Below are 12,113 nucleotides of genomic sequence, written 5' to 3'. Positions count from 1 at the left end.
GATTCATCACTTACATACAACACCCATTGCTCATCACAAGTGCCCTCCTTAATCCCCATCACCAATTAAGCCCCTTCCTCCTCCCTTCCAGCACCCTCGGTTTGTTCCCTATTGTTTAGAGTCTCTTACAGCTTGTTTGCCTCCCTCCTTTTTTTCTTTGCCCCCTTCCCATATGTTCCTCTGTTTTGTTTCTTAAATTTCGCATTTGAGTCAAGTCATATGGTATTTGTCTTTCTCTGACTGACTTATTTCACTTTGTGTAATACCCTCTAGTTCCATCCACGTCACTACAAATGGCAAGATTTCATTCTTTTTTTTTTTAAGATTTTATTTATTTGACAGAGAGAGACAGCGAGAGAGGGAACACAAGCAAGGGGAGTGTGAGAGGGAGAAGCAGGCTTCCTGCTAAGCAGGGAGCCCAATGTGGACCTCGATCCCAGGACCCTGGGATCATGACCTGAGCTGAAGGCAGACGCTTAATGGCTGAGCCACCCAGGCACCCCAAGATTTCATTCTTTTTCACGGCTGAATAATGTTCCATTGTGTATATCTGCCATATCTTCTTTATCCATTCATCAGTGGTCGGACATTTGGGCTCTTTCCATAGTCTGGCTATTGTTGATGGTGCTGCTATAAACATTGTATGTTGATATAACACATTTTCTTTATCCATTAATTGATCTGTGGACACTTAGGTTGCTTCCACATCTTGGCTATTGTGAATAATGCTGCAGGGAACGTGGGTCTGATTTCAATTCTTTTGACTAAATAGCCAGAAATGGGGTTGCAGGGCATATATTTTCTGTCTACAGAGATTTGGGGTGAGTCAGGGGAAGAACTACTGCTTGGCCATTGTTGGTGGTGGGACGCTGAAGCTGTGTTTGATAATTCCCTGTAGTATTTATAGTCCTTTGTCTTTTGATTACTTGAGATTATCTAATGTCTCTCTCTGACATAACAGTCTCTATCTGTATTAGAAGGGAAATCAATGGTTTTGAAATCAATATGCCTTTGACAAATAACGTTCCCTTGACTATTTTGTTTTAGCTGAACGTAGAGGACCAGAGAGACTGCCTTTCGGTTAGCTAATTTGGGGCTTTCTGATACTTTTATTTAAGGAACATTGTGATAGTGAAGCCATAGCATATAATATTTGCTTTGAATAGCGTACTTTAAAATAACCCATTTTTGACTTAATGAGATGTTATCCATTGCACCTTTCTTTGCAAGCACTTCAAGTACTTCACATATTTAATCTTTTTTTCTCTCTTCCCTGGAAACATGTGGGGCCTGAATTTTAGCTACAGACTATCAAAGGCTTTATATTTTTAGCCTGCGTGAAGATTAATACAACCCAGTAACCATACGAACAGAAATGCTGATGATACTACACGTTGTCCTCAGCCACAGCTGGAATATATACAATGACTCAATAGCAAAAGATGGGCAGGTTCTGATGGCTCGTTCTCAGACTAGTTCTGCCTCAGCCTTAGCCTGGGGCTCCGACAGCCCAGCCTTTATTCTGCCACTGCCTTTGGCCCCTGCCGGATCTGGCTTGAAAACTTCCCAGCTGTAGCTAGAGCTATGTTTGATTTGACCCTTTGAGAGGAAGCAGCACCCAGAAGTGAGTTCATATATCATCTGAACTAATCCTTCCTGGGCTTATTTTGAAGCTCTGGGTATCTCAGAGCCTTTGACTAGAAATAGTTTTTAAATGGAGTTTGGGTCATCTAAAGAAAGCTGTCCCTCTTCTCCAAAGAGCATGGAACCTTTTTGTCTTGTCTCTCCTTCCTAGTCTTGACCCTTGATCGCTCCTGTCCTGTTATCTCTTTTTATGTCTTCTGTTTTGGAATTGGGATAATTTTTAATTTGAAGACTCTTTAGAATGAGTAAATGTTCTTTCCTGCTTATATTTGAGCAATGAGGCAGTTTGTGAGAATACTAATGGGGAAAGTATCACCCCCATTTTTCTAAGTAGTTATCTCAGTAGGACATTCAAGTTCTTTAACCCCAGAAGTCTGATAGTGTTAGTCAATTAGCAGTTTGTTGGTGAGTGCTGGTTCTCACTTGGAAGAGCTGGTGCACAGCTCTCATGGGGTAGGAGAAACTGAGGCCTGGAAGACCATGACATAGCCAATGAATGGATAGAGCCAGGGCGCTCTGCACTTCTGCGTTCTGGGAGGGTGGTGATGCCTTGGCAGTTATGCATTTCACAGATTTTTAATGAATTTTCTTACCCTATGTTCTCCACGTGATACACTCTTCTGCTGCTAGAACATGTCCTCACCCCCAGACCCATTCCCAAGCAGCGCTGAAGAAGACGAGACTAGGGGGTGAATCTATGGATTGCACAGGATACTGTCAGCTGGCCCTTCTTTATTTCATGAAACAGAGCACTCACAGATCGCTCCGCACTCTAGAAACATATGGCAAAGGTGTCAACGTAAGCACTCATAAGCACACTCGGAATTGTGGGAAAGGCACAAGGACGATTTTAAAACCTTTCTTCCCCTCACACTTGAGAATATGAAAAATAGTAAGTCCCATCCTTTGAAAGGTAAAATAAAATTCAAACCATTTATTTTTTTTAAATCTACCCCAGATTGCTTCTAAAATTAATAACTGTGAATTTGCTATATCTGGAAGGTTGTGGATAACTTTGTTGCTAAGGAAAAGCCATTTTCACGTCGCTGCTTTAATTTCCTAGGCATCTGTCATCTGTTTTCTAAACAGCAGGATTCCAGCTCATGGTCCGTTGAAAAACTAAAAATTTATGTCAATACAATCTTTGTATTGCCTTCTGGTAGAGGACCTGCATTAGCAACTGTAAAGACACCATGTTCGGTGGGAATGTTAATGAGGTTACTGTGATTTTTAGGCATGGGTAGATGTACTCTGTGACACATGCCAGGGAGATTAGGAGCACATCATGTTTAAAAGCTTTAGTACACCAAATAAAATGGTTTTTCCAGGGAGTATGTTATTCCCGATGATAAGAAATGGCATACCTGACTTCTGAGCAAGCCTCTTCATCTATCCCTATTAAATTATACCTCTTGGCCTCTTTCTCCAATTTGTCCACTCTGACCCCATTATCTAAAATCTTTGCTTCTACTCAACTTCCAGCCCCCTGTGAACGTGCCTTACCTGCCTTGGGGTGGCTGGGTATCTGGCAGACTTAATTTATTGGTTCCTGTCACCATGGGGCAGACTACAGCAGGGACCATTCTTTAGTTGTCCTTAATAGGACATTTAGAACATCACTCAAACTGAGCTTTAACCTTGACTAATGCCCCTCTTCTCTTTTCTACAACCTTTCAGGCCCAAGGAGAGGGAATTCTGGATCTGTGAATAGTTTATATTCTCCCTGCTGCCCCCAAGAGCTGTTTGGCCATTGCTTTATTTATATTGGGAGGTCATTTTGTTGACCGATATCAAAAAAACTGCAGAAAGAAATACTTTCTCTAGCTTATTAGATACAAAACCGTGTCAGCATTGAAAACAGTTTGTTCAGGTATGTCTTCCTCTGTGTTTATATCATTCTAAATATATTATTCCCTTTATCCAGCTTACAGCTGCTTATCCTCATTCAGCCCTTCTTATCCTTAATGGTTATCATCGTTCATCAAGAAGTGCCACGTATTTGTCAGCATCTTTGGGCGTGGTCATCTCCTTTAGGTGTGTTGTGTGACTCCACTGTCCCTCTGTAGGAAGTTTTCATCTCCTGTACCTGCAGATCCCTTTAAAGCAGAAGGTCTATTTCATGATACAACTGGCTTTGCATAGCATTGTAATATTTGGACTTTAATAATGGAAGTGTAGGGGCGCCTGGGTGGCTCAGTCCTTAAGCGTCTGCCTTCGGCTCAGGGCGTGATCCCGGTGTTATGGGATCGAGCCCCGCATCAGGCTCCTCTGCTGGGAGCCTGCTTCTTCCTCTCCTACTCCCCCTGCTTGTGGTCCCTCTCTCTCTGGCTGTCTCTATCTCTGTCAAATAAATAAATAAAATCTTTAAAAAAAAAATAATGGAAGTGTAGATCAGTAATATGATCCCAATGGGTTGGTGTCTCCATGTGTTACAGTTTATTGATAACAGAGAAACCCTCATTTTTATTTTAATAGCTACATGTCTGTGTATTGGGAAAAACAGAATCTGGATAGTCAAGTAAAACATCACATAATAGTAGATAGCATTAAGGTACAGCAAAAATTACAAATGGTTTGGGAGTGCCTTTAATAAACCCTCACAGGAGCCTGGGTGGCTCCGATGGTTAGACGTCTGACTCTTTTTTTTTAAAGAATTTATTTATTTACTTGACAGACAGCGAGAGAGGGTACACAAGCAGGGGGAATGGAGAGGAAGAAACAGGCTCCCAGCAGAGGAGGGAGCCCAATGTGGGGCTTGATCCCAGGACCCTGGGATCACGCCCTGAGCTGAAGGCAGATGCTTAACAACCGAGCCACTCAGGCACCCCTAGACGTCTGACTCTTGATTTTGGCCCAGGTCATGATCGAGCCTCACGGCTGGCTCTGTGCTTGGCAGGGAGTCTGCTTGAAGATTTCTCTTCCTCTCCCTCTGTCCCTCCCCTCTCTCTCTGTCTCTCTCTCTCAAATCTTTAAAAAAAGTTAATAAAATAAAATGGTCAATTTTTTTATGACTTTAACCTCAATTAAGAAAAATTGATTTCAGGGGCGCCTGGGTGGCTCAGTCAGTTGAGTGTCTGCCTTCAGCTCAGGTCATGATTCCAGGGATTGAGCCCTGTGTCAGGCTGTCTGTTCAGCTGGAAGTCTTCTTCTCCCTCTGTCCCTCCCCTTCCCCCTTCTCCTTCACTCTCTCTCTCAAATAAATAAATAAAATCTTTAAAAAAAATAATTTGAAGCTCTTAAAAGAAACAGAGGAAAGAAAAATCCATATAACCACAATACCTTGTTTATACCTGAACAAAAGTAACCTTTTTAAAATATATATTACCAGACTGTCTCCTTTGTGCTAGACTTGAATCTCCTTACGTGCTCTTTTTATATTTGTATGTATTATAAATGGCTATTGTCTTTCTCCTCCAGCGGTTTTCTTTTGCTGAATGGGAATTCTGTTTGTTCAGACTCTGATCTAGGCTTATTGAGGCTCAGATCTGGTTTCTGGAGCACCCTGAGTATAGGGATCTGCGTGGTGGTAGAAGCAAAGCGGTCTTCAGCTCATGGACTGGAGGTGGAAAAGCAGTTCCCTGAATGTCCTGCGTCTACCAGTAGTCCTCTAGCTTCAGGGCAGAGGGGGTTCATTCCACCATTTGGACTCCTTCTTGGCTTTCAGATGCAAGGAGATCAGGCCAAGTTGATACACTCTCATAAGCCAATAGCTCCATTCCCCCAGGAGCCCACAGTCTCTGAAGACCACCTCTGGACCACCCGCTGTCCTGTCTTGCTCCAGGACTTTGTCATCAAGTTGTTTGAAACTCAGGAGAGATGCTGACCAAGGAACTACTATAGACAGGAAATGCCAGAGGAGCAATATGGAGTATTAAGCTCAAAGGAGGAAGGAATAGACCCCTTGGGGACTGAAATAGTTAAGGAAGGCTAGGCCTGTCGTTCATATTTGACGAGGTTGCCATTCAATGGGTAAAGAGCAGTTCTCTTCAACAAATGGTGCTAGGGTAACTGGATATCCTCCACATGCAAACTAATGAATGAATGAAGTTGGACCCCTGCCTCACACTATATACAACATTAATTAATAATCAACCTAAATACAGGAGCTAAAACCATGAAACTCTTAGAAGAAAACAGGTAAATCTTTATGACCTTGGATTTGGCAGTGGATTCTCAGACATGACACCAAAAGGAGAAGCAACAAAAGAAAAAGTAGATAAATTGGACTTAATCAAAATTAAACTTTTGTGCATCAAAGGACCTTGTCAACAAAGTAAAACAGTTTAGAAAATATTTGCAAATCATATGTCTGATGAAAGTCTACTATCTAACATATGTAAAGAACTCTCACAACTCAACAACAAAGACAATACAATTTAAAAATGGGCAGGGGATTGTTCACTTCAAGAATGGTAATGGCCATTTATAATACAGATAAGAGCAATGAAGGAGATTCAAGTGTAGCACAGAGAGACGTTTTGGTAATTTTTTTAAAGGTTACTTGTGTTTAGGGATAAAAATGATAATAGAATATAGGGGGTTTTTCCCCCTCTAGTATTTTTAAGAGTTTAAATTAATTTTTTTAATTGAGGTTAAAGTCATAAAAAATTAACCATTTTAAAGTGAACAATCCAGACCACTTAATACATTCATATTAAATAGACCTTTTTCCAGAGATCTACACCAGCAAGCACATGAAAAATGCTCAATGTCATTTGTCAGTAGAGAAATGAAAATCAAGCCACAGTGAAATACCTCTTCACACCTACTAGGATGGTGAGTCACAGAATGGAAAACAAGTGTTAATGAGTAGAGAAACTGGAACCCTGTGACTTTGCTGGTGGGAGTGTAAAATGGTACAGCCTCTATGGAAAATGATTTGGCAGTTCCTCAAAGAGTTAAACACAGAATTGCCATATACCCAGCAGTTCTTCTTCTAGGTATATCCTCAAAAGAATTGAAAACTGGTTTTTAAGCAAATATATGTATATACATGTTCATAGAAGCACCATTCACAATAGCCAAAAGGTGGAAACCACCCAGTGTCCCTCAATGAGCAAATGGATAGACAGAATGTGTGTGTGTGTGTATGTGTGTGTGTGTGTGTGTGTCTGTCTCTCTCTCTCACACACACACACATAATGGAATAGTGTTCAGTCATAAAAAGGAATGAAATCCTGCTGCAAGATACAGCACGGATTGAACACCGTATGATGACAAGAAGTGAAAGAAATCAGACACAGAAGGTCACATACTATGTGATGCCATTCCTAAGAATAGCTAAATCCCTAGGGACAGAAGGTGGGCTGGCCGTTGACAGGGTTGGGGAGGGGATAACTGCTGTAGGTACCAGGTCTTCTTGGGGGGATGAAACTGTTTGGGGACCAGATAGAGGTGGTGGTTGTTGAGCGCTGTGAATGTATTAAATGGCACTGAGTGGTCACTTTAAAATTGTTAATTTTATGTTGAAAAGAAAAGAAAGACCTGGCCTCATTGGGTGCATAAAATTGAGTGGGCTGAGCATTGAAGGTGAGAAGAAAGTGTAAGTAAAGGTGGGGGCCAGGTAGAGTGTGAGTTGAGACTTTTTTGAAGCCCATTTACTAACTTGTCAGGTTGAGGAGGGGGAAATTGGGGGAAGGGAACCAGAGCCCTTTTCCCCTGGGTAAAGAACTGATACAGGTCTTCTCGGCCGGGTCTTCCAAGCCAGAGTATCTGGCTGGCTGACAGTCCTGTGGACTGGAGTCGTGGCTAGAGACAGAACTCGGAGGAGGCCAGCAGAGGGGCCTTCCGAAGGGGAGGGGCACCAGGAAAGTAGAGTGTCTGATCCTAGGTAGGCCACCTTGCCTGCTGTCCGCCCTGCTGCCCCTCTCCTGTACCTTGCCTCATGCTCTGCTAGACCCTCCCGGCTGCACCCAGAGGCAGCTTGAATGGCTAGGCAGTTAGCCCCTGTCAGAAAGCCCTGGGTCCTCATCTCTATAGCCACAGTGGTCACTTTCCCCCAGAATGGCTCTGGAGGGCTGCGTGGGAAAGGACCCTATCACGGACTTGCCACCTTCTTGCTAATTTCTAACTTTCGAGATGAAAATATGAACGATGTCCCTTTTCTGAGGTTCTAGGAAGGGGACATGGGGAAAACTCTGGTAACTCTGTTCTTCCTTGCTTTTGGTTTCCACATACACAGCATTGCTTCATTTCAGTTATGAAATGCCCCCTGAAGGGCTGTGAAGAAAAGCTCTCCTCTAGTGAAGCTTCCAGTTATGGGGGGAGATTAAGGCAATAAAGTCCAAAAAATAAGAAAGTCTCAATGATTATAGTAGCTTAGCATTTCACTAGTCTCCTCGGCTTTCCCCTTTAGTCCTCTGGACACGGCACTTAGTTGATAGACTTTTGGAAGCTTTGTCACTGAAACACAGAGGCCCAGAGCCTCACTGTGGTATCCCATCTCAGCCCGTCTGGCCAGCCAGCGTGGCTCTTCCCCTTCTGCCTGGCTCACACCACACTGTTCCCCAACTACATGCCCTGCCTTTGCCTGCTTGTGGCCTTTGTCCCAGCTGGTTCCTCTCCCTGCCCCGCACTCTCTCTCCCCACATGGCCAGGTGCTGCCGCCTTCAGGATTCCGCTCAGGGGCGTTCACACACACTGCCTCTCTTAATCCTCACCAGCACCCTTGGAGGTGGACATTGTTGTACCCATTTTACAGATATGCAGATATGTGTGCACATCTGTGTATAAATTATACACACTTCACAGACACACGAGTGAGGGTTAAGAATTTGCCTGTGATCATACACCTGTGAACGGAGCAATTCCAAAGCCTTGGTTTGCACTTTGACTCACACCTCTCTCTGCCCGACGCCCATCATTAAGCCGTACTGTAAACCCTCACAGGAAGAAGTGGGACGGAGCTTTGCTAAACATGTTTTCCTGTCTTTCCTCTTTGGGTCCAGGTGGAAGTGAAGCCATATGTGCTGGATGATCAGATGTGTGATGAGTGCCAGGGCACGCGCTGTGGTGGGAAGTTTGCCCCGTTCTTCTGTGCCAACGTCACCTGTCTGCAGTATTACTGCGAATACTGCTGGGCGAGCATACATTCCCGCGCCGGGCGGGAGTTCCACAAACCGCTGGTGAAGGAGGGAGGCGACCGCCCTCGGCACGTCCCGTTCCGCTGGAGCTGAGCCCAGGGCAGACCCAGCCACAAGTACTGGAGTAGATAACGAGGAGGGAAAAAGAGAGGGCACTGCCTCAGGGCTTACAGTGTTCTGGAAATCTGTGCATTCGTTCTCGATTTTTAAAGAAGAAATGGGTCTTTTTATTATTACTATTATTTACAGTCATATTACTGAACTCAGTGTCCAGTATAATGCAAAATTGCAGAGTGTATAACGGTACTGATTTGCACTTTGAGTCACACCTTTGTCTGCTTGGTACCTTAATTTCTTACACCTGATTTGTCACTCGTAGACTGCCATTCTCATCAGCGGCCATCAGGTTGATGTCTGTGATTTTGTTTGTTGTTTGTTGTTGTGTTGTTGTTGTTGTTGTTGTTCCGATTGTTTTTGAACTGGAGCATGCACTTATTTTCAGAAACTTAGAGAGTTGCCCCTAGGAGAAGACTTACCAAAGGTAATACTCGTGAGTAGGTGGCAGATGTAGCAAAAACTTCACAACAGTTCAGCAATCATTAGTTGGGGTCATTTAGAATAAGGGTAACCCTTAATGAAAATAGGCCTTTAGTTTTCTATTTGACATGTAAGGATACCTCATAAGCTGAATCTTTATTTTTCCTTCATGTTTGATTTTTGTTTTGCTGAGGATTTTGGTTAGATCTTTTAGTGTTATGTAAATTTATGCTGCAATAGCTTTTGCTGCTATTAAGATGGTATTATTAATACCATAATACTCTCTTCAGGCTAAGGTATCAATTTAAAGAAACCCAACAACACACGTTTGTGATTTAGGGATAGAATCAGCTGCCGAAAGGAGATCAGAATAGACTACAGAAAGCTTCAACGGAAGGTCACTATTTCTGACTGCATGTTTACTTAATCAGGTTGCTGCATGCAATAAATTTTATATCCAATGTCTAGTATAAAACCTTCCCACAATGCACAAATTAAGAATCTATATAAGCTATAAAATACTGATTTTTTTAAAAGAGTTTTTTTCACTCAAAGAATTGGTAATTGACTGGAGGAAGGCATGCCTCAATAAATGGAATGCTTCTGAAATTAGGAAGAGCCCATAACAGAATGACCTATATTACAACCAATATAAAACCTAGGTGTAGGATATTCTTAAAGCAAATTTGTGGATGGTAGATGAAGTACTTTGCGGTGCTCTGTTATATATTGTGCAATTTATTTTATATAGTAAAGTGATTATGTCTAACTGTGATCAAACTTAACTGTTTAAAGCCTCTGTGTCAGACATTAACGAACTTGACAGTTCATAACTGGTATATTATTAACTAACACATGAGCTCTTAGTTACACTCTCCTAGTGCTTGCACCATTTTACATAGCTTCAGACCTTGTCCAGAAAACCAAAGAGCTCATCTTAGCTTACAAACACTAGGAATATATACAGTATATAGAGATAAGTTGTCAGATTGACAAACTAGGCACATTTTAAGAAGGATGCGGGGCGGTGATGCTAAAGAAATGTCTGTCCAAAACAAGATGGCCTGGGCAGGGCTGGTTGTCTGAGTGAGAAATTAAACTACTTAATTCCCTGGATTTATCCTGTAAAGCTTGAATAGAACTGAGACCTGCTAGAACCACCGTGGACATTTTTTTAGCATTCACTCCTGGGCTGCAGATAGTAATCTATAGACACACACAGTGATTGTGAGACTATGTAAATCTTTTTTTTTTTTAATCTTCTTCCTATGTTTTGGAATTCTGGGGACAATCTGACTGGATATGACACTGCAGAGTAGATTTAAGTCGCTGTTTTATGTGCTGTGATGTCCTTGTCCTGTCTCTTAAGTTAAGACTGCTTGTTTTTGTTTTGTTTTGTTTCTCCAGTGTTTAGTTGCAATTACCAGCTCTCAAACTATAGTTTGTTTTCAAAAAGGAAAAAACAAAATAGTTTTTTACTAGATTAAAAATGCTTATTAGAATTCTCCCCTTTTGAGGTTGCCTCTGGGCTTTTTGGTAATAATTGCTTTTTTCCGGCCCAGCTGTGGTTTTCTGTTTGTTTTTTTTTTTTTTTCTATGTTTGTGGTTTTTTTCATCTGTACAAGAAATTTTGTTACGCACTACTACTTTTTGTATTCTAGACAGTTTTCAAAAGTTGGCTGAAGATTTTTTTGTTTGTTTGTTTTTAAGGAAAAAGGCATGCTTTCTGACTGACATGATCTTTTGCAATACCTCAATTTTGAAATATAGGAAAGAAAATGATATTTTCTAAGTAAGTTTATTCAGAAAAATATATATTAATTTAATTCTGCAAGAAAAAATGATTTAACAGATGGGTAACTTTATTTTTTTCATGCTTATTTGTGTTTTTTGAAAATGAAGAAGTTAGAGCTTTATAACTATAATATTAAAGATCATATCTAACCTACAGAAATCTACCTAATTATGTGAAAGAAGCAAAACTTTTTGAAGAAGCACCCCTCTTTCATGTACTAAAACAACACTGAGAATTAAAAAAAAAAAGCTGGAAGCTTTTACAGCGGGAAGCTGATTGTGGAGGTGAAAACCATTGTCACGAAGAATAGGTTACAAAGAATAAACTCCCTTTGGTGCTGAAAGTTGTGGATAGATGGTGGAAACTACTTTCCCTTCATTTGTATATTTATAATCAAGCGTTGATTGTGCACGACTGACCAGGATTGTGAAAGAGTTCTTCTGTTTGTATTTTTTTAAAGAAAACTTTTTTAGTTTATTAAATTATAACATGTTCCCTTTTGTTTTGTAAATAAATGTGCCCCCAAGTTGTTAATGTTATATTAAAAGAGAGGGTCCTTCAAAAAAAAATTATTTTTTAAAACACAAGAGGTGTTCTGACCTGCAACTTGACTGGGAAGCCCCTGGGTATCACAGGTCCTGTTGTGGCCTTTCCTTGATGTGACACTTGAACTAGTCGATTTTTTGAAGGCTATAACCTAACCTCGACTATTTGTTGTTATGTGCAATACTGTTTGTACTGTTTGTATAAAAAATAGAAAAAAAAGAAAAGAAAAAAGGCATAAATCTTTATTGCAGATTTATTTTCATTGCAAACTTTAGACATTGTGATTCACTGAAATCATTTTTCTACTGTCAAATATGTACCTTTTCTTCATGCTGGTATTTTTTCAATAGTAATGTAGCCTTTGTACTGAGACAAATTTTCATTGTTATTTTTAGAAAGATTTTTTGCTAAGAAAAAAATTAAACATATTTACATATTTTTCATTTTATTTCGTATTTTCTTTAAGGAGTGCTTTCTCAATCATTAATAGAGTTGTTTCTGGGAGGGAC

At 41.0% G+C, this 12,113-nt stretch overlaps 1 protein-coding gene across 1 annotated transcript in view; it reads left to right on the top strand.

Moving 5' to 3' along the window:
* Positions 1-10,719, top strand: part of LOC117802719 (cytoplasmic polyadenylation element-binding protein 3) — a 34,474-nt gene extending 23,755 nt beyond the window's left edge. Inside the window, exon 3 of the mRNA XM_034662954.1 lies at positions 8,592-10,719. Coding sequence (XP_034518845.1) covers positions 8,592-8,819 — 228 coding nt within the window. The 3' untranslated portion in view covers positions 8,820-10,719. The remainder of the gene's footprint in view (positions 1-8,591) is intronic.
* The last annotated feature ends 1,394 nt before the right edge of the window (positions 10,720-12,113 follow it).

Source organism: Ailuropoda melanoleuca, chromosome 6 (genome assembly GCF_002007445.2).
Source record: "Ailuropoda melanoleuca isolate Jingjing chromosome 6, ASM200744v2, whole genome shotgun sequence".
Classification (NCBI taxonomy): Eukaryota; Metazoa; Chordata; class Mammalia; order Carnivora; family Ursidae; genus Ailuropoda; species Ailuropoda melanoleuca.
The sequence above is the reverse complement of the archived record's forward strand: the minus strand, read 5'-3'. Positions and strand labels throughout refer to the sequence as shown.